Source organism: Erigeron canadensis, chromosome 1, assembly GCF_010389155.1.
Source record: "Erigeron canadensis isolate Cc75 chromosome 1, C_canadensis_v1, whole genome shotgun sequence".
In the NCBI taxonomy this organism is placed as follows: Eukaryota; Viridiplantae; Streptophyta; class Magnoliopsida; order Asterales; family Asteraceae; genus Erigeron; species Erigeron canadensis.
This window is the reverse complement of record NC_057761.1, coordinates 46750928-46774010: the sequence shown is the minus strand read 5'-3', so window position 1 is coordinate 46774010 and position 23083 is coordinate 46750928. Positions and strand designations below refer to the sequence as shown.

Below are 23083 nucleotides of genomic sequence, written 5' to 3'. Positions count from 1 at the left end.
AACCCCTAGTCCTCTAGATAAACTCTCATTGGTCATGTCCTCCGACAGCCATCTTGGGGGAAACAAACACAAGAGTAACCCTCCCCCCTCGATTTAGGCCTTTCGAGACTCAATGCCAAAAACCCCTACGAAAGGTCACAGAGAACCAAAGTCTAAATAAAAAGTCTACTTAATCTAAAACCCATATGTCTTACCCTCGCATTCCACTACCTTTACTCGGAAGCTCCTATAACTCATTCGGAATTCCGTACTTCCACCTCCATCTACCTACCACTGTTCCTATCACGTCAAAGTCCTTTGTAGCGTAGCTAAGCCACTTCTTTAGGCCAAACCCTCACAAACCTCCTTTGGCAAGGCAATATGGGAAAAGAAGACTCCTCAGGTCGCCCAAAGTCCTAACCCTAACCCTATTTCTACTCTAATCCTAGTTATCCATGTCGTCCTATCCGACTTCATGTCCTCCGACAAGCCAAGTTCAATTAGATCCTTCGCTAATTGATCCTCCCACCTCATCTTTGGTCGTCCCCTTCTTCGTATGCCGTCCACGTGAATAGACTCGCCGCTCTCCTTAGTGGTGCAGTTTCATCTCTTCTCCTAACTGGCCATACCATCTCAGCGCTATTCCTTCCCTTGCTTGTTATGATGGTCCCTACTTCCTTGTTCTGCTCTAAAACTCCCGTCGGGATCCTGTCTGCTAAGGTCTTCCCGCAAGTCCCCCTTAACACCTCATCTCAGCCCCTTTACTCACCCTTCGCCGCTTGGGCTTTTCGTCATCGCCCAACATTCTGACCCGTATAGCATAGCCGGTCTAATAGCCACTCTATAGAATTTCCCTTTCAGTTTTAGCGGGATCCTCTTGTCGGACATGACTCCCGTAGCTGCTCTCCACTTCATCCATCCGATTTGGATTCGATGTGTCACGTCTTCGTCTATCCCACCCGATTTGTGTATCACTGATCCCAGGTATCTAAAAGACTCCTTCAGCCGCAATAGATCTAAAGAATAAAAACACATCTGAAGACACCATTAGAGAAAGTGTAATTTGCTGACACAATCGACATCTTCTTAAGTAGAGACTTTTAAGACTTCATTCATTCAAGAATAATAATATTCGAGACTTTAGTCGACATTATAATAAAGTAGTACGAGTATAAAGTAGCATTATTTAAAAAACTTAAAATCCCACCCACCTGTTGATAGAACCCTTTCACCTGTCCTCAACAAAACACAAATCCACTTTCACACATCAAATATATTCTTCTTCTTACATCACACACCCACCCTCTTCTTTTTCAGTTTAGTCACCTTTTTTCATTTCTCACCACCTCCAAAACCAAAACCAAAATCTTTTTTCTTTTTTTAACAGCAAAACCAAAAATCTAACAATTAAGTTGCCATGGCAAGTTTAGGTGATATAGGTGTATCAGCAATGATAAACATAATAACAGCTTTTGCATTCTTACTAGCTTTTGCTTTACTTAGAATCCAACCTGCTAATGACAGAGTTTATTTCACTAAATGGTACATTCTTGGCTCTAGAAACAGCCCAACAAGGAACACTAGTGGTGTCAGTAAATTTGTTAATCTTAATTACAAGACTTACCTTACTTTCCTTAATTGGATGCCACAAGCTTTGAGAATGAAAGAGCCTGACCTTATTGAACATGCTGGTCTTGATTCTGCTGCTTTCTTGAGGATTTATCTTCTTGGGTATTTCATCCTCACTCTAAATTTTTCACCTTTTTTATTTTAACCGCTGTTATTCTTTAAGATTGTTATTATTTACCTGAAAAGATTGTAAATTTAATGCTGTTTTTCTTGACAAGATTGTAAATTTGTTCCTGGGTATTTCTTCATACTCTAAATCTTTCACCTTTTTTTTTTTAACCGCTGTTTTCTTTTAAGATTATTAATGCTGTTTTTCTTGACAAGATTGTGAATTTGTGTTTGCCCCCTAGCTTGCTAGTCTTTATAAAGCTTTTTTTAGGCCAAGTTTTTGTCTCTTATTTTGTAGCTACTGAGCTTATTTTTCAACTTTAAGTATATTTTTGGAAAGTATTCGAATAGCTTTGTGGAATTTAAGATTTTTACTGCTGTTATACTTGAAGACTAGGATACGTCGGTCTGTTTTATTGGGGTTTTGTACATGTTGGAATTATTTTTAGATTATATAGCAAATTTATATAAATAAGTTTGGGATTTTGACTATCAGAAACTGTACATTGTCTATTGTTCATACACTTCCCTTTTTGGTACATTAGCTAATAAATTACCTGAGGTAATTTCTCAGGTAACAACTTTATAATTGTGATAGTTTGCTTACAAGCTTGAGAAATTTGGGATTCTTGGTACTTCTTTTGTTACATGGTGACACTTGTCTCCACATGTTTTTAGAGAAATGATCTAGTAGTCGATGTCTAAAATACCTTTGATAATGATAGAACACTTGGAAGTTTGTTTCAAATAACAAACAAGTTTTTAAACTATTAATGTGGGACAACCAAAGATGGAAAACATTTCGGTTTCAGCTAGTGTGAAGTTTAGCTTGAGTTGTGACCACATTATTGATAAGTTGTGACTATTGTGCAATAAGAACTTCTATTGAAGTTATACTAACTATTATGTTATATCTCAATATATGAGAAATAACAAGCTTTATTTCCTTGTATAACGGATGGGTCAGGCGAGGACGCGAGGTGGGTAAACAATCAAAAAGAAATTTGGGTCAGACCAGATATCTTTAGTATAGATCAGTTTGGGTTGACTTGAAATACTTCTTTCCTAGAAAGTTACTGTATTTTCTTTAGACATAAATAGATGGGTCAGATATGATTTTTTAAAGATTATATCATTTTAAAGATAATACAATCTTTTTTGAATGAAATTGCTTAGAGAGATTTATCCGGTTATTTTTTGTGTTGCCGAGTTATTATTTTACACATTTGAACCAAGAATTTAAATGTAACCTGAATTAACCCCATCTTAAGTAAATGGGTTGAATGGCACCTCTACATTCTTTCATACTTAATTTTATTTTCAGAGTGAAGTACATCTCGTTTACTTTTAACTGCTTTAACATCATCCTACTTAATCTGCAGTTTAAAAGTTTTCGGGCCAGCGGCTATAGTCATATTATTGGTTCTTATTCCAGTAAATGCATCCGGTGGGATGTTGTTTTTCCTCACCAAAGATTTGGTCATCAGTGACATTGATAAGCTTTCAATATCAAATGTTCAACCTAAGTCTCCAAAGTAAGTCTATGTTGCTTATGAAGAAATGTATCCAATTGAGTAATATTGGCCGCTAAACAGTCCCCTTTCCTATTAAAAGTATAAACTTTTAACAATGGCCCTTCAGTGTTCAATTTGAAAGTATGTTCCTTAAAATAGCTGAAAATATATTTATGTTCCATGTCCTTTGCAAAGATACTGTTTTCACCATTAAGCCTGTATTTTTTTTGGTTAACCTAGGATCGGATCCACAAGGGGGTATATTTTATTCTAGGTATTTTCACCCTTAGAGACCAAGCTTTTTCAACTAGGCCACCACCCTTGTGGTCCAAATATTCTTTTAACATGTTTACCCAGAATGAGTACTACTATTACATTATATCCTTTGCAAAATGCTGTTTTCACCATTAAGCCTGCTGTCTTTTTTTGGTTAACCTAGGTATCAGATCCACAAGGGGGTATATTTTACCCTAGGTATATTCACCCTTAAAAACCAAGCTTTTTCCACTAGACCACCACCCTTGTGGCTCAAACATTCTTTTAATATGTTTACATCCATTTCTTAAATCTATTCACAACAAATGACTCGAGGAACCATGATTATATATTTTACTAGAAACTATCTCCGGGCCTCATCTTGTATCTTCTGATTTCCAGATTTTTTGCACACATTACAATGATGTACTTGTTCACATTTTGGACATGCTATATGCTCTACAAGGAGTATGATGTGGTCTCATCAATGAGATTGAGCTTTTTGGCTTCTAAAAGTAGACGAGCTGAGCAATTCACAGTATGTATATGCACAGTTTTTCATACTTCAGTTTTCTAAAAGTTCATCTGAGTATCTGACTTCTGAAGGTGGTAAAAATTTATTTGAACTTCAGAATTAACATAACTTATGTAAGTTCTGAATAAAGCATTGCAGCTATATTTAAAATTCAAAGATTTTCGACAGTTAGAAATAAGAATTCAAAAGCGGAGTTCGCATTTGATGACAAATATGGATATTTATCATCTCTGACTTTATATTTTCAGGTTCTGGTTAAAAATGTGCCTCATATCCCGGGCCACTCTGTATCTGATACCGTAGATCACTTTTTTAAGAAAAATCACTCAACTCACTATCTTTGTCACCAGGTAATTTAATATTTTCCATATTATTTGCCTGAATGCGTGTATAATTTGCTCTGTAATTCGTGGTATACAATTTAATTTCAGGTTGTCTACAATGCAAATAAATATGCGAGAGTGGTAAGGAAAAGACTGAAACTGCAAAATAAATTAGATTACAACCTCCTTAAGTTTGAAAGACATCCGACAAAACGTCCAACAAGAAAGGTAGTTAGGTAGCTCTTATACACCGAAATTGTACAATTTTCATGAAAAGTATAAGACATCTGATAAGTAGTAAAAATTTGAATATTTTACACTTCAAATGTTTGAACTCTCAGACGGGCTTCCTTGGACTTTGGGGCAAGAAAGTGGATTGCATAGATTACTATCAGAAGCAGATTAAAGAACTCGATGAAAAGGTGAGTGACTATTACTCTGTTTTGAGTAAAAGAGGCTACTCAATGGGTCAGGGACTTAGGGCGGTTGGGTAATGATTTAATGGATCAAAGGAGGTGATTGTATGGTTGAAACATATTGGGTTGGGTTAGGGCCGTTCTGCTGGCCCACAGACACATATTTCTATCATCCTTTTGAATTTTTTTTGATTAATAGTAATAATGAGCTGTTATAATTATACAAACCATCTTATAGTGACCTTTATGTTGCTCAAGTGCTCAACAAATTTGAGTTTTACAAAAAAAATCACCTTTACTGAAGTAATGCTCAACATATTTGAATCATTAGAAATGAAAAGCAGTGGCCAAGTGTTTATAAGTAAATGATCCGAAATGGCCACCTCTAGACTCTATATACGTGTTGTATCTGCTTAGTTGTTCTGACACAGATATACATCTCATATCTCGACTTTTTAAGGTAAAATGAACTGGATTCCAATTACAATCTGGACTGATCTTTTTGAACATTCGGGGTTAATATGCTATTTTGAAATTTATACTTTTGTGCAATAACGATAAGAAACATGTGTTTTTGTGTCCAATTTGTAATGAAATCCATACAGAGCATGTTAGTTAAAAAGTCAAAAATATGATTTTGGTTTTACTTGAAACTGCAAACTAACCATGGAAGTATTTAATAGTTGGAGATATATTACATAACCTAAGTCGACATATTCACAATTCTGTGCGTTGAAATTGTCACCTTTAGCATTAGCCCTTTTTTATTTGAATGTTGTTTTCTTAGTCATAGTTATATAGTCTAATTCATATTATCCTGCTGAAATAGTAGTTAACAATGGAGCATCAGACAATTCTCAAAGACCCAAAAAGCATTTTGCCAGCAGCATTTGTATCATTCAACTCTCGATGGGGTGCAGCTGTGTGTGCTCAAACACAGCAAAGCAAAAACCCGATCCTATGGTTGACTGATTGGGCCCCTGAACCTCGGGATATATACTGGAAAAATCTGGCTATACCCTTTGTTTCTTTAACCATCCGTAAACTTGTTATCTCATTAGCAGTATTTGCTCTAGTGTTCTTCTATATAATACCGATTGCATTCGTTCAGTCACTCGCCAATCTTGATGGTCTTGAAAAAGTTGCTCCCTTCCTCAGGCCCGTTCTTGAATGGTAAGTGTAAGTCTCAGTTAGAGGTGGCAAGTGGGTGGGTCGGATGGGGTTCGGTAAGTTGGTAATTTTTTGCAAGGGTCAAAGCTGGGTTGGGTTGGCCCTGAACACTATGGTCCATTTTATTTTGTTTTCTTAATAAACGAGGTAGGTTTTGCCCGCGCGTTGAGAGCGGGAACAAAGCAAATCTCATTTAGGACATGCTAAGATTGAATCATCGTATTTGACACCGTTAAAAGACAGAATGACTATGGTAAGAAAAAAAACAGCAAAAATTAAGAAATAAGTAAAAACTATATAAGGTTAGAGGATGAAATGAAAGTACAAGTTAAAGGAGTTGAATCAGTGTATCCTACATAAGATTGTATATGACATGCCTAAAAAGAAAGTCATAATATGTCACTAACTATCTTTTATTATATTAAAGAAAAAAAAAGATTTAGGTGGGGTATTATGTACTACCCTTTGGGCATCTGCCAACCCAATTTCAGAATTAAAATATCTTGAAGGTATCTGTTGACCCGTTAGAGATAAAATATAAGCCAATCGACCCATTCATGAGTAATTGGGTCAAAACTATCATCTCTTCTCTTAGATGTCTCGATGGACGGAGTAGTTGGTCAACACTTAATAACGATTTTACTTTCTTGGAATGTGTGCAGGGGTCTTATCAAGTCTTTCCTTCAAGGTTTTCTGCCTGGTCTTGCTCTTAAGATATTCCTATGGCTTCTTCCTGGTATACTTATGACTATGTCAAAAATCGAGGGGCATGTTGCATTTTCTGTATTGGAAAGGAGTACAGCTGCTAAGTACTACTTTTTTATGCTGGTGAATGTCTTCTTGGGGAGTATTGCAACTGGAACAGCAATAGAGCAGCTTAATTCTTTCCTTCACGAATCGCCCACCCAGTAATGTTTCCTTCCCTTCCATAAAAGAAAAGTTATGAACGAACCTTAACACAACAGAGTATATTTCTCTTTTTTAGTGGTGGCAATATGGGTGGTTCAGGTGATTTGGGTAACCGGTCAGACAGGTTCTGGTCAAAACACACATCAGTAGGTATCAAGATAGGCGGGGTTGCATTAACTTACAGACACTTTTTCCTACCATTTTTCAAAATCTTGTATGAATAAACAAAAATACAGTTATAAAATAACAATAATAATCTAATACTTTCAAGGTTCAACATTTATAATATAACCATAATAATTTAATACTTTTAACATAGTGATTTTGGAGATTATATGAGTTAGAAGTTGCTGCCCTTTTGAACATATTTACTTTTCAGCCAACCTTTTTAACCCGTTAGGGAATATGATATATCCTCCTAATTAATCAACCTAAATATCCTTCTAATAACAAGATGATGACATTTGGAAAAATCTAGAGATAAGATTAGTAAAGAGAATTAGTGGAATCCACATGTCATATTTTTGTGATTTTAGGAGGATTTTAGGCTAATCTTTAGGAGAATTTATCATTTTAGTAATTAAAGGTTTACCTGATATTAAAGTACCATCAAGATAACTTTTGGTGGTAAACTTTAGCATTATTTGTTTTAAATTTCATACCAGAGTGACAATGGAATCTTTCTTATACTAAGCTGTATCATTACATTATATGCGTCATTTTTCCTGATCATATTTGATGAGGAAAACGGGTGAATGATTCATGCGCTTTGACTAAGTGATAGTACTCTGTAAATAGATAGATCTTACATGATAAATTCTAATTGTTTATTTACTATATATGTATTAACAGGATTCCAAGGACTATTGGAGTATCTATTCCTATGAAGGCAACTTTCTTTATTACGTATATAATGGTTGATGGGTGGGCAGGCATGGCTGGAGAGATTCTTCGGTTGAAGCCTTTGATTATGTTTCATCTCAAGAACATGTTACTTGTAAAAACGGAAAGAGATAAACAAAAGGCTATGAAACCCAAAAGCATAGATTTCCCTGAAGCTATTCCTTCTCTTCAACTATACTTTCTTATGGGTGCAGTGTATGCTGTAGTTACTCCAATCCTTCTTCCGTTTATACTTATCTTCTTTGCATTCGCATACTTCGTTTATCGTCACCAGGTATACTTTACTTACTTTAGAGTGTTTGGATTGGAATGTTTCAAACAGATTATCTAATTATTGCAACTTGAAGTCACAAGGATCTGTTTTAATGATTAAATAACCATATTCTTTCTAGCTGTCTTATAATCAGTTTTAGATTAATCAGTTGAGGTTAAAGTAACTTAAATTATGTACCTTTTTAACCTATTTTGCTAGAATTTTAGTATTATCATTATTTTTAGTTCACAAAGTGTCTCTACTCTTTGCACAAAAATGTCATATATTTTATACTTTATACTAACCAGAACTTGCTAACATGCGACTATCTGGTGATAACAATTTTAACAAAGAAATTATATCCAAGCACCTTTTTCCACGGCCCATTTTGTTAGAGTTAGTTATCTGGTTTTAATTGTTCAGTGTTCTATAATCAGTTTCAATTTGCACATCCGTACACCTGCAAATATTCCACATGTCCACGTAGTAGTTTATAGTTTCTCAGATGAAGAGTGGAAGTGTCATTTTGATTTCTTATACTGATGCAGGTGATTAACGTCTACAATCAACGATATGAGAGTGCTGCTGCATTCTGGCCACATGTTCATACTCGTATATTAGCGAGCTTGTTGATATCTCAGCTTCTTTTGATGGGACTCCTTAGCACAAAAAAGGCAGTAAATTCTACTCCTTTTCTTCTCGTGTTGCCAGTTCTAACATTGACCTTCCATAAATACTGCAAGAACCGCTTCGAACCTGCTTTCCGAAAATATCCTCTTGAGGTAAGTGCTCAGTCATCTTATATGCACAAAAAAGCATTATGTGATCTCAAAGATCAGTTGTAACCTTGGCATACTCAGCGAAATTTTTAGAGTTTTTGCAGTTGAGAAGATAAAAGATACTCCGTAGTAAATATATTCCCGTTTTGGTATTTTGTCATTTTCAATTTCGACGGTCAAGATTCTGACTTTATAAAATGTAATTGGATTTTGTAGTCATTTGGACAATGATTACAAAATTCTATTACTCCGAGAGGTGGCTATCTGACAAGTTGGCTAACGAGTCGAAATGGCTGGGGGTCGAAACAAGTGATAAGTGATAACTGTAGTAAATGTTACTAACAGGTTGGATCAGGTTAATTGAACACTTTTTTTGTCCTTTGGTTACAAAAGCTAAATTATTTCAATAAGTGCATAAAGATTGACTGTCGAGGTCAAGTTATGATTTCATCTGAAGTGGCAGGTTTTTATAGTCGTACAATTTACAAAACTCCTTGAAGTGGAAAATTAGGCGAGTCAGGCTGGTCGGGCAATTCTACATTTAAGTATTTGACACATTTCTGTTTAAAATAACCTCATAAATAAATGGGTTGAAGTTTGTCACCTCTAATCACTCCATAAAAAAACCAGAAGTATGCTTTGAATGTTGAGGCCGAGGTTATAATTCCTAGCAAGAAGCAAACACCATTTTGTTCTAAACTTGATGTGTAAATTTGTTTTCTTGTGGGTCTCAGGAAGCCTTGGAGAAGGACTTGCAAGATGAGGTTTCTGAACCTGAAAACGACATGAAAACTTACTTGTGTGATGCCTATCTACATCCGGTTTTACATTCAATTGAAGAATTTGAGCTGTTTGAGCTTGGAATTGACAATAACCGAGCTCAAATCCCATGTCAAGTACCAACCAAACCTATTTCTGGTTCCCGTTCTCATTCCCCATCACCTGTAAACGAACAAGAAAACAAAGTCTCTACTAGAATACAACATGTTGAAGTTGTGGTTGAACATGAAAGTATAACACAACACCACAGAACATCAGCCCTAAATGTGGATGTGATGCATCACTGAGCTGCCATGCTTTAGTTAGTCTGACCCATGACTAGATGTAGCTTATGTAACCATGGCTAACCTGACTGTATCTTTTTAGTGTATTGAGCTGTCAGCAGTTAATCCGGAGTTTTGAGCTAGAGTATGCATTATCCTTTCGAAAACACAGCTTGTGCATGTACTATAATTACTGAAATTTTTTGTTTTTTCGTTTTCCACTAGACCACTACCAAGGAAGTCATCGAAAAAATTATAGCGTATAAGTGCATATCCTAACACTCCAGGATCTATTAATGACATTACACAATGAGATAGTGGCACTGACACTCATGGCATATGCTCGGGCCTAAAGGAACTAGTCTCTTAGGCCTTAACCAACCGAGCTTGAGGTCCTGTTGGTCGAGTGAAGTAAGTTACTTTTTCAAAATATGAAGAGCTTAAAAGTCTCTCTGGAACAACAGGCGTTGAAACTGATGAGAATCTTAGAAAGAGGGAACACATCAATATATTTACCAAAAGATTTGTGTTGCCGATGTAAGATGAATATTTCACATGGGAGATTAAAAAAAAAAACCAACTAGGCCCATTACATTTAATTTTTGAAAGTTTAAACATCAAATCCTGTGGATTAACATCTCCTTTTGTATCCCACAACGGACATGCCACCTTCCACATACAAGATCAGTACATCGCATCACTCATTTCTGACACACTAGTTCCTTAAGTCGAACTACAAAAATTGATAGATATGAACTCTATATTCTTTATCTCTCATGGTTGCAATGCGCGGAGACTTATCTATATCTATATAATTTAATAAAGCAAATATTCTTTGTTTAACATTTCATCAAAATCAAATTACATCAATAACCTACACTACTCGCCGCCGCCGTACCGGTGCCACCACCATCACCAATCTCCGCCACCACGACCGCCATTTGCTACCACCACTGTCTCCGCCATTACATCACCACTGCAATGCGCGGGTATCGTTTGAGTTTAAATAAAAATATGTTAATTAAATTTAAAAATACATGTTTAATTAAAAATGTTAAACACTAAGGCTGGACGGATTCGGTAGGGGAGGGAACCGGTACCGATTGGCACACGGCGCCGACCCTCCGGTACCGGTGGGGTGGGGAGGAAAGTGGGGAGCGTCGTGCCTATTCCTCTGCCGTTTCATTCGATCGTTACTAGGTTAAAAAAATAATTATAAAAAAAGCCACCGGGGCCCACCACAACGGCTCTCTTCTCCTCTCTCTCTCTTTCTTTTCTTCTTTTTTTTTTCTTTCTTTCTTTCTCTGTTCTGTTGTATAAGCCACAACCCGTTGATGATTTCTTAAGTGGAATGGATCCATTGTTTTTCGAATCCATCCTGTTAAGTGTCCAACAAATTAATACCGGGTTTATGAATTTTGCGAATGAAAATCAACCCAGGTTTTCGCAATTCGCGGGTGGTTCATCATCACAATTCGCGAGTCAAAGTCAACAAGTTCAAGAAGAAGAAGAAGAAGAAGAAAAAGAAGAAGAGGTCGAGGAAGAAGAAGAGGAAGCAATACCCGAGACCCAAGTCTCGGTTAAAGGTAAAAGAGAGTGTCGAAATTGGGGGAAGGATGAAGAGGTGTGTTTGGCAAAAGCTTGGTTAAACGTTTCCGAGGATCCATAAGTCGGAAACGCCCAAACGGCGGGTTCGTTTTGGAAGAAGGTGAAGTTTCAGATGGACGAACACTTGAAACGTGATTTGGGACGTACCCCGAAAATGTGTCGGTCGAAATGGAAGGATTTGAAGCATAAGGTGTCGGGTTTTTGTGGTATCTACAATGTTAAGAAAAGTAAGATATGAGTGGCCAAAATGACAAGGATGTGTTTAAGGCGGCCGTGGCATTGTATATGTGGAAATACAATAACAAGTCCGGGTTTCCGTATGTAGAGACATGGCAAGTTTTGAGGAAAGGGCCGAAATGGTCGGAGGTTCTTACTTTGGAGGGGATTTGTGAGGAGTCGGGTAGCAAAAGGGCAAGAACGGAAGGGTCAAATGTCAATGTACATTCATCCGGGGAGGCATCGGTCCATATTGACTTGAATGAGGACCAGTTGGAGTAAGAAGAAGAGGGTGGGAACGATATGGATGCACCAGTACATGCTGCTAGACCCGTGCCACCCCGCCGTAAAGCTAAGGGTAAGCAGGTTGCTACTTCCGCCTCTACTACATCTGAGGAGTTCTTGAAGATGGCCGCGGAGTTGAAATGCGACAATGAGGATAAAAAACGAGCTCGGGAGGAGAAGATGCAGAAGGCGATGATGGATAGCTATATGGCGGAGGAGGAGGCTAGGAAGAAACGGGAGGAGGAGATGACACGGATGGTCCATAGTCAACAGCGACAGAATGATATGGACTTCGTGATCAGGCCACACGATCACCTCAGCGAGCCGATGTTGGAGATGATTTTGGCGCAGAAACGCGCCCTTTGTGAGCAATACGGATGGCCGGCGCCTTAGTTGTTTGTTTATGTTGATTAAGTTGTATTTTTTACTTGTTTTTGTGTGTTAGAATAAAATTATGTGTTTTAATTGTGTTTTTAAGTTGTATTAGTTTTAATTTATTAAATAAAATGTTTTAGTATTAAAAATAAATAGAAAATAAAATTAAATAGAAAAGGGTGGAGAGGGGTGGCGAGGTGCTCATAGCATTATACCAATAAAAAAGAGTCAATAGTCAAAACATCTGATTCTCATTTCTTGAGTCATCCTCACATCCTATGATCTTTTCACATCCACACGATTGATTCCAAATCCAAACCTCAAACTCCAAAAATGTCATCTTTCAATCATCATCTTCTTCTTCTATCAACATTATTTTATCATCATCATCATCATCATCATCATCAATGGCTGCTTCACCATCAGTCACTTCTGTTTCTTGTAACTATCTTCCCAAGACCCACATTCATCAACTTTCAACCACATTATCTGTTGGGTCATTGTATCACAAACATCAAAACAAAAAAAGCCCAGTAAATGTATCCATCAAAGCTTCCAAAAGTTCCCATCTTTCTGGCCCGGTTACAGTTTATGAGTCAGGGTCAAAGTTCTTGCAACAGGGTATTGGAAGTAATCAGTCAAAGAGGGTGGTTTTGGTGAAATCTACAGGATCAGATAGTAGCATTGTTTCTAATGTATTGCAAACTGTAAGTGAATATGGTTTAGTGTTTTTCGGGTTTTGTTTAGACAAATTATATATATATATATATAATTATACATAGAAAGTATTTAGCTTAGTTTGGGGTTTGATCACTAAATGTATGTTTTCTGCTTTGTCATGATCATTTAAAAGTATGTTTTGTGGGGTTGCTTTTGTTACATTTTGGTCATGGAAATCAGGGACAAAAGTTACATTTTGTTACATTTCTAATGTCTAGTACGTTTACATATTAGGTTCATAGTCCCTTTTGGTAAGTATGATATTCTTTTAAAAGTTGGGCAATGGAGATGCAACTGGTGAAGTTAGTATTAGAGCATTTGTTAGGTAAGTAAGTATTATCCAACCCGAATGTATAGGTTACGAGGTACGTAGAAAACATTGCAGGACCTTATTAGGCAATGCATACAATTATGTTGGGTCATACTAACCTAGCTCTTTTATTCGGTACAATGTCAAATAGGCTGGTTTGGTATTATATGTTTTTATTTTTTAAGATAGCTTGGTACTTCCTGATAAGTAAAAGCTTGCGACAACTAATTTAATTTACTTATTGATAAGTAACCAATTCAAAAGTATGCTATATGAAGCAATAAACTGGTCATTGGGTGACCACTAAATTAGCCCGTTAAAACTTAAAAGAGTTATCATAAATATGTTTGGACTTAGTTGAGTATAACGAATGACCAAGCTAAGTACGTTACTATCATATGACATTATGACATTAGGTCTAGAAGCAAATGCCTGCTTCCCTGTGCAATCGGTCCAATAACATAAAGAAAGAGAAACTCCTACATATTTAATGGAACTAAAGTAACCCAAAAAGTGGATGTTTAATGACCATAATGGAACAAAAATAATTTGAATGACCAAATTGGATTACATGTAATTACAAAAGCCTAGATGAGATGTATGTGTAAGTTTGTTACTATTTTCTTGTCCTATAAGTTTGAGATATTTTGTTAAGCGAGTGTATGTATATTTAGGTATTGGGAGTAGTGCATCTGGCTGTTTCACTTGGGATCATACTGGCAGCAGATAAGTACTTGAAACAGGCATTTGTTGCTGCTGCAATAAAGTTTCCGAGTGCTCTTTTCGGGATGTTCTGTATATTTACTGTTCTAGTGATTCTTGATGTTACTATTCCAGCAGCAGCTAATGCTTTGGTGAACTTTTTTGAACCTGCACTCTTGTTCATTCAAAGATGGCTGCCTTTGTTTTATGTCCCTTCTTTGGTTATTTTGCCTCTTGCTGTTCAAGACATTCCTGCAGCTTCAGGAGTCAAAATCTGTGCTATTTTAGGTACTTCATTGCTTTTGATCTTGCTTCTTCCTTCAAATCTATCTTAATCCAAATTTGTCGCAGATATCACTTGTGCTACCAAAATTAAGGGTGTGTGGCATATTAGAAGTCGTGAAGTTAGGTTTGATTTAGCGAATAAATTTGAATTTTATTAGTTTCCTATTACCAAGTTTGGTATTCTTCCCATTAATAAATTAGCTGTTTGTGGTTCTCATCAAATATGACGCAACAATGAGATGCATATATACTCTGATAACTAATATTAATTGCAGTCGATTCAAGTGGATGCAAGATGCATTTGATCTGTTTGCACCCCATGTCTACACATCCATTAAATTGTATTGTTTCATAATCTGATTCTATAGGGAGGCTAATTCATGACAATCGTGGATTAGATATAACTTACCATGTTGTTTTTAGAAAGGGTAAACTGTGAGGTAATGCAAATTCTCTTCCTTCATGCTCTTTTCTAGCAAATAGGTAAAGATTGCCATGGATTTATTCTGAGATATATAGGTTGCATGGAAATGTGGTGACCCTCCATGACATTGTCTCTTATTCAGAGGTGGGAAAAGGTAGGGAGGGTTGGGTAACAGGTTTAATACGGGTGAGTTTTTGTACCGGTCGAAACAGGTTGGGGTGGTTGAGCCAAAACACTTTTTGTGCTGATATCTATTTTTAGTGAATATTTAGTGTTTCAAATATGTTTATACTCCGTATAATTTTTTATTTCAACAATTGGTATAACAGTATAACCTTTATTTAAGACAATTTAGGAGCTTTTTTGCAATAGATGTACACTTAGGTGACATTTAAAATGTATGACCTATTAGAATATAACATGAATTACTGGCCGTTCCTACAAAAAGAATATATCCTGAATTGACGACTCAATTTTCAAATAAATGGATCAAAAATGTCCTTAATGGCCTGTTACTACATCTTCCTGTTGTGTGCTTAAAGATTTGTTTATATGTAACTTTATATCACTCTTTTTTGTTTACAGTTGGAGGGTGGCTAGCTTCACTTGCAGTTGCAGGATATGCAGCTATAGCTGTTAGAAAAATGGTTAAAACAGAAATGATTGCTGCAGAACCAATGGCAAAGCCTTCACCTTTTTCTTCACTAGAGGTTGCTGCATGGAGTGTGATTTCTGTTGCATCATTTGTTGCAGCTCTCAAGTACCCTGAACTGCTTGGAACTAATGCTAGAACATGTTTGCCATTCTTGTTAGGATCTACAGTGTTAGGCTACATGATTGGTTCCGGGTAAACTCGCTTTCCTTTAACTTATATCTTAGAGGTAGCAATTTTAACTCATATACTTCACATGTATCGGTTTGGGTTACATTTTGTCTCAACTCTCAACTGGGTCAAACTCAACTGGGTCAAATGTGTCAAAAGCCACTGGACCTCCTCAAATGATCATTAAAAAAAGGATCGATATTGTATAATATAGCATACGAGTATTTCTCGATAATTATATATAATACATCAGTTATCTATATCTATTAATTATAAGTATTTAAGCAATAGGGAAAGAAGTGTCTGGGTCAATCCATCTCGGCCTGTTTTACCTACTAATCAACCCACCCATCTTGCCACCTCCGTTAAATCTGCATATTATGGATTCTTTCTTGATTTTTTTCCATTGGTTGATTTATGGTAACCAGGTTACCAGCTGGTCTGAAGAAGGTTTTTCATCCAATTATCTGCTGTGCACTAGCAGCAGATCTTGCTGCATTTGCTTTTGGATATCTTTCGAAATCTGGACTTTATCCAATTCTGGGTACATATTCTGACTTGGTTCTTGTTTTTTAAAAATGTTATATACTATTTCAACAGTAATCTGACTTCTTAGTATATATCAAGGATTTTTGTTAAAAGTTAAAAGGAAAAGTTGAAACCTTCAGTTCAGTTCCAGTTCCCAATTTTCTCTTAATAGAATGAAATGTATAGTGAATCCAACTGGCTGAAAAAGAATGACTAGTAGTTCAATCGTACTTGGGAGATCCTGATACAGAATTTATTAGATCTGGTAATGCAACCCAAAGAGAAATATAAAATTGTAATTCTTGTGAAGTTAGGACTTGAAAAGTATAACTATATATTTTAGCAAATATCTAACATACCCTTCAAATGGACAAGTAATGGCCCCAGGGTTCTTGTTTGTAGTTAAATTTAGCGTCATATATGGGCAAAAAGGTAATTCAACTTCTTTTCCATCAAGGGAGATGCTACACATTTTGGGAGCTGTAGATTTGAAATTTCCATATAAAAATTATATGATGATGTTTGCTAATCCTCTTTGTTTTATGTCTAATATCTGAATTAACCTATGCAGGGTATTACCTTACAAAAGTCTCGTCCAACCCTGGAGCCGGTGACATTTTAATGGGGTTTCTCGGATCTGTTATCCTCTCTTTTGCTTTCTCAATGTTCAAACAAAGAAAGGTAAGTTGAGTATTTGACATAATTAATTGACGTAGGTTATAAGTAGTAATTATGTAATTTAACGTTACCTAGCAATCACAAGTTTTGTTCAAATTCACAATCTAAATAAAATAATTTCGCTCCTGAATAATCAGAAGCAGAATCTGTTTATTAATATTATTATAGACAAGGTAAAAAAAATCACATAATCAGCTTCAAAACACATAGATAAACACTCCTTGATATGATATTAAATTTCTTTCTTGTCCTGGCAGCTTGTTAAGCGTCATGCAGCTGAGATCTTCACATCTATCACCATAGCAACTTTATTCTCTTTGTACTCGACTGCAGTTTTGGGCCGGCTTGTTGGGTTAGAACCAACGTTAACCATATCAATTCTACCAAGATGTATTACTGTAGCACTTGCTCTCAGCATTGTGTCTCTTTTTGAAGGTTAGCTCTTTTTTAAATTTGTTTAAGCCTAAAACTGTATTGATCTTCCTTTATGTGTTTACTAAATGTCATGTTTCATTGAAGGCGCCAATTCATCACTAACTGCTGCTGCTGTTGTATTGACTGGTCTTATTGGAGCGAACTTCGTACAAGCGGTTCTTGATAAACTTAAATTTGATGATCCCATTGCTCGTGGAATAGCAACTGCGTCTAGGTATTCTTGTTTTTCCTCGACTTCTTTTGTAGAGATGGCAAGATGGTCATGGCTGGTTGTGGGTCAAAGTTCTTTGTAGGGGTTGAAGATGGAAGGGTGGGGATGGGTTGATTCAAACATAGGTGGATTGGATAATCTTTAAAACAGGTTTTAAGATATGAATCTTTTTTAGTACCAATCAAAACTGGTCGGGCTGGTTTTAACTGCAAACTTTTTTTTGTATTATTTTAATGTTTACAAGTGGTTAACATGTTACTTATGTCTACAGTCAAAGTTACTCTTCAAATATAACAATTTAGGATGACAAATACATTAAAAATTGACGTTCCCATTTCATGTTTAGCTGAACTTATTGATTTGACCCATTTGAGATAAAACACGGCCCAAATTGATCCATTGTTGATATTATCACCTCTTGGTTTTGAGATTGATTTATGTGGTCCAGACCCGTGTTTTGCTTCACCTTCTAATTTGGAACTTATACTGATTGTTGCAGTGCACATGGATTGGGAACAGCAGCATTATCAGCAAAAGAGCCAGAAGCCCTGCCTTTTTGTGCAATTGCGTACGGTCTAACAGGTATTTTTGGTTCACTAGTCTGTTCAGTTCCCCTTGTCCGACAGAGCTTGCTTGCTATCGTTGGCTGAAAAGAAAAGAAATTTCCCATGTATATTAGTTCTTCAATTTCTGTAAATGTGTACTATGTATTGCATTTTCGGCCCAAATTACTTGAGATATGGTTTCATTCATTTTTTCCTCATATATTTATCAAAGTAAATAAGAATTTGCATTTCTTCTAGAGATTTTCCTGTTAGGCAGTTATTATTATATCCTCTAGAGATTCTCCTGTTTCTGATTTACAACTATCATCAACTTATGTGTTTCCATTGATGGATGCCAATTTGATAACTCAGTAAATACAAACCATGATAATATTAACAGCCCAAAAGACAGACTAACAATAGTCTGTAGCTTACAAAAGTAACCTTGCTTGAAAGTTCAAGTTCTTTTAAGTTGTCGGTTTCTGGAGTGGGAGCGACAGATCAAATGGGGGCAGCTTCTGTATAAGCTACTTTCTTTTTTTAAAGAAAACAGTTCGGTACTTCTGTATAAGCTACTTGACACCGTGATGAAGGTCCTAATACATCACATTCATCTTAAATATTCAAACAGTTAAGTGCATACTCTCTAAATATTTGAAGCATAAACTTTCTCAGGAACGACCTTCTCCCTCAATATCAATCACAATAAAGATTTTTATTGATTTTTACGTACTTATCGACTTTCACCAACGAACTTGCCCATGCATGAATGACAGCTTGATTGATATCTTAAGTTCCCTAATCGAATCCGTCATGGCCCGATTATCATTTAATCATTAAATAATCAGGTAATACATTTAATTTAATTGCAAGACTGTCCGTTTTTCTTATATGGTTTGTATCTCATACATAATTATTTCATTTGGTTATGATGTTATACGAGTAATATAGATTGATTCGAACTTTCATTTAGGAGTGAGTTATATTTAGTAGTCGTATCTGTTCAATGTTGATAATACATGACATTAGCACGTAGTAGCTTGGTTTGGGTGTCAAATTCAAACAGTATCTGTTCAATTTTGACGTATTTAGTTACTTTACTTTTATAAATGAAGCTAAAAGTTTCAAACTATGGATCAAAGCTATGAACTATCAGAAGGTCCACGATGCAAAGTGAAGTTCATAATAACCATCTATGAGGTTCTTGTGGATTTTTTTTATATATACAACTACAAAATCAAAGGCGAAACTATAAATTTTGGCATGAATAAAGGCAAGGGGTGGCCAAATTTTAGACCGCAAGTTTTGTACTTTGATGACCGTACATGAATAAAGAATAAAGGTTCAAGTACACCATATGGATTGAGGAAATCATGTATGTCACAAAATGGATTAAGCATTGCGTACATAACATTTAAGTGTTGATATCTAGAAAGAAATTGATGTGATACGCTAAATGTAATAAGATCAAGTTTTCATAGGTTTCGATTATTATACAAACACTTGATATATGTGAATACATACACTTTTTCTTTATCAAATCAAGGTTAATATATATATATATATATATATGGAAAGATAATTTGAGACTAACTAAAAAAAGTCCAAAAAAGGACCATTGATTTATATATATGGATGAGATATTTTGAGACCACCTCTTATTTTAAGACCAACTAGGACCATTGATTTTTGTACACCATCATCATCTACTACGATATACAAGACTTTTTTGTAAAAACACTAAGACTTTCCGGCGATGGATCCATAGTAAAATCATGTGTAAGTGTGTAAGTTAACTTACACATGATTTTTCTGTGGGCCCGTCGTTTGAAAGTCTTAGTGTTTTTACAAAAAAGTCTTGTATATCATAGTAGATCATGATGGTGGTGTGTAACTTACGAAAATCAATGGTCCTTTTTTGGACTTTTTTTAGTTGGTCTCAAATTATCTTTCCCCTATATATATATATATATATATATATATGAAAAAGTTAAATTAGAGACTCCTTATTTTAGGTACTGTTAAAGACTCCTTCTACCTCCTTCTCCGGCCACCACCACCATCATCTCTGACCACCACCACCACCACCATGATCATCTCCGACCACCACCATGATGCTCCGGCAACCATCTCTGGCGAGATTTACACATGTATAAACTTACACATGTTTTAAGTACAATTTTTTTTAGTTAGATCACCCATCATCGGTCACCCCCTATGACCTATCACCCTCTACGACCTATCACACTATGACCTATCACCCTTAATGACCTATCACCCCCACCAGCTTTGGTTTATGAATATCCTTAAGGGCCTCCGAATCATAATTTTTATTCAACTTACACATGTGTAAGTTGTACTTACACATGTGTAAGTCTCGCCAGAGATGAATATGGCCGGAGATGATCAGTGGTGATTAGATCTGATGAAAATGGACGGTCTAGATCGAGTCCCTAACAGTCTCTAAAATAAAGAGTCCCTAATCTAACCCACCTCTATTATATATATATATATATATATATATATATATATATATATATATATATTATATATGAAAAAGTGAAGGTGGAGTTATCCCATACCCAACTTGGGTAAAAAATTTTTCACATCTTGATTTTTTTTTTCCATAAAAATCAGGGGCCCATCATTTATTTATTAATATTAAAATATTAATATGTTAGTGGTTTTTAGGTGTGTGACAACTCCACATTCACTTTTCCCATATATAAAACATTTCTTGTTTAATGAATAAATGCATGGGCCCCCATGATTTTTATGGATTAAAAAAACAATATGAGAGTGTTCCACACCTAAGCTTAGATACCCGACAGCCTTATATTCTCATCCCCATATATATATGTATATGTATATATGCACCTGATATACACACGTAATACATATATGTAAAGAGAAATTGCTATACTTGCATCACCTGTTGTACTTACTAAATAACCCAATCTCCCACTTTCCTTGGTTGCATCTCTAAATATATATATACTAGGTCTTTTACCCGCACGATATGCGGTTGTTTAAAATAGTTCATGCTGTTTATATATTATATGAGTATAAATAATAACTTTTAACAATTCTAACTTGTATCTTAAACATATATACATAAATCTATATTTATTGGTAATGGAAATATTTTTATATATATTGAAATATATAAATCCAAAGTATAATTGTTATTATATAACTATTAGTCGCTTAATAAGTAAATATAATTATTATTATCTAATATAACACATATTATACTTCACGCAACATTAATAAACATAAATTTAAATTAAATTGTAATGTAATGTATGACCATAGCAATGTATTATTTTTACAAACTGATATATAATTGTAATGTAATGTATGACCATAGCAATGTATTATTTTTACAAACTGATATATAATCCATTAGAATAGAATATTTATCATACTCATTCAAATAAAATACTTTAATGAAGATTACATCATCAAATAATGTATTTCGTAAAAGATGAAAATCTTTAAAACAATTAAAAACCAAATTAAAATTACAATGAATTGAGTAGGGGAAAGAAATATGTGTTATTTTGGTAGGTAAAATCGCATTCCTAATTATATTATTAATATTAAATCAATATAAATATAATTAGAACCCGAAAACAAAATATTTGCTTGAGTTTTTAGTGTTAAATAATATCTTGAATTTTTAGTTTTATTTTATTTATTTTTTATAATTAAATTATTGGTAAAAAAATTATAAAAATGCCACATAGGCTATATCTTACGTGTCAATATTATAAGATAGGTTTTGAGTTGTAGAGCTTTTAAAATCATTCGGTTAACTATTGTTTTAATAAATATATAGATATAAAAGAAACTTTAAATAATAATTGGAAAAGTATGGATCCTTACATGAAGTTCAACTTTTGATTAAAGCCATTAGATCAAATGATGATGTCATATACCCTATTTAACTTTTTTTAGAGTTAATTTTATTTTAATAAATTTAAATTATTATTATTTCCTTATTTAAGTTTGTACACATTAATAATTAGTATTTTTAATGATATAATTATGAAAAGTAATATTTTTATATTTTGCATCATTTTTTATCTTTAAAATTAATTTTTAATATTTTTATGCAGACATATTCGGGTGAATGAAAGACATCCAAAGAAACGAAAACCTTACTTAGCGAAATCTCTTATAGATAATGTATACTGTCTGATCACTGTTAACCGAAATTTAAACGGCCGTTATATAACTTCATGTTTTTAGTGGTTTAATTATTACCTGGTTAAATATTTTTCAACTTATAATTTTATAAAAATTTTACATGTTATTAATTACATATGTTTTTCACATATTACGCGGGTAATAATCTACTAACTAAGCAAACTAAAACCACAGAACCAAACTGACAATACACGTACAAAATTAATGATAAACAGTTACATTTTTCTGTATCAAGCAATTAATTCATTCATCCATCATAGCTAATTTTGTGAAGAGGGTGACATATCATTCAACTACCAAGCAATTTGGTAGTTGTATCTATTCAACTACCAAGCAATTTTGTGAAGAGGGTGATAATGAATGACATTAGTATATAATAGCTAAATTCAGGTGTCAAATTCAAATAGTAAATGCAAACTCATGCCAAAATTATGATAGGTATTTTATTTTGAAGTATTTTTGCCTTCACTATAAGAAAAGGGAAATGATATAGATCAAAACTATAAACTATCAATCACCTATGAGTTTATTGTGGATTTTATTATATATATCTATATACATATTAAAACAGTAGGAATCTTAGCTTTTTAAAGGCATCTTCAATTTAAAGTTATTTTTTAAAATTGACACATGGAATAAAAGCTTATGTGTCATCTTTATAATTTTTTTACAATATTATTTAATAATAAATATCTCTAATATATGTTTTCAATTGTAAAACTCGATCACTTTCAAATCACAATATATATTCATAATAAATTTCTTAAAATTCTTTTCCTACCAAAAGATTCACTTTCCAAAACACAAAAAGAATTTGTTTTCGATCATAAGGTTCGTTTATATTATCTAAGTTATTTTAGAATTTTTTGTTGTCTTGCATAGTATATTTTGATTTTCTTTTTCCTCATGT

General features: G+C 34.6%; 2 protein-coding genes across 2 annotated transcripts; both read left to right on the top strand.

Annotated features, from left to right (window-relative positions):
- Positions 1 to 1333: 1333 nt before the first annotated feature.
- LOC122609129 (CSC1-like protein At1g32090) lies at positions 1334 to 10033 on the top strand. Its single transcript, XM_043782191.1, has 11 exons — positions 1334 to 1710; positions 3099 to 3251; positions 3888 to 4023; positions 4269 to 4370; positions 4452 to 4571; positions 4685 to 4765; positions 5592 to 5932; positions 6592 to 6837; positions 7691 to 8015; positions 8543 to 8776; positions 9508 to 10033. The coding sequence occupies exons 1-11, from the start codon at positions 1397 to 1399 to the stop codon at positions 9838 to 9840; spliced, it is 2385 nt and encodes a 794-aa protein (XP_043638126.1). The 5' UTR covers positions 1334 to 1396; the 3' UTR covers positions 9841 to 10033.
- Positions 10034 to 12677: 2644 nt separating this feature from the next.
- On the top strand, positions 12678 to 18220 carry LOC122611137 (plastidal glycolate/glycerate translocator 1, chloroplastic). Its single transcript, XM_043784115.1, has 8 exons — positions 12678 to 13007; positions 14005 to 14320; positions 15327 to 15588; positions 15993 to 16108; positions 16664 to 16773; positions 17028 to 17205; positions 17290 to 17419; positions 17916 to 18220. Exons 1-8 carry the CDS (start codon positions 12708 to 12710, stop codon positions 18064 to 18066), a joined length of 1563 nt encoding a protein of 520 aa, XP_043640050.1. The 5' UTR covers positions 12678 to 12707; the 3' UTR covers positions 18067 to 18220.
- Positions 18221 to 23083: the final 4863 nt, after the last annotated feature.

Excerpts from the sequence above, each read along its gene's own strand:
- LOC122609129 (XM_043782191.1), top strand. The coding sequence starts at position 1,397 with ATGGCAAGTTTAGGTGATATAGGTGTATCAGCAATGATAAACATAATA. Across the intron at positions 4,766-5,591 it reads TTAAAGAACTCGATGAAAAG|TTAACAATGGAGCATCAGAC; the intron begins GTGAGTGACTAT and ends CTGAAATAGTAG. Across the intron at positions 6,838-7,690 it reads CTTCACGAATCGCCCACCCA|GATTCCAAGGACTATTGGAG; the intron begins GTAATGTTTCCT and ends ATGTATTAACAG.
- LOC122611137 (XM_043784115.1), top strand. The coding sequence starts at position 12,708 with ATGGCTGCTTCACCATCAGTCACTTCTGTTTCTTGTAACTATCTTCCC. Across the intron at positions 16,109-16,663 it reads TGGACTTTATCCAATTCTGG|GGTATTACCTTACAAAAGTC; the intron begins GTACATATTCTG and ends TAACCTATGCAG. Across the intron at positions 17,420-17,915 it reads GGAATAGCAACTGCGTCTAG|TGCACATGGATTGGGAACAG; the intron begins GTATTCTTGTTT and ends TGATTGTTGCAG.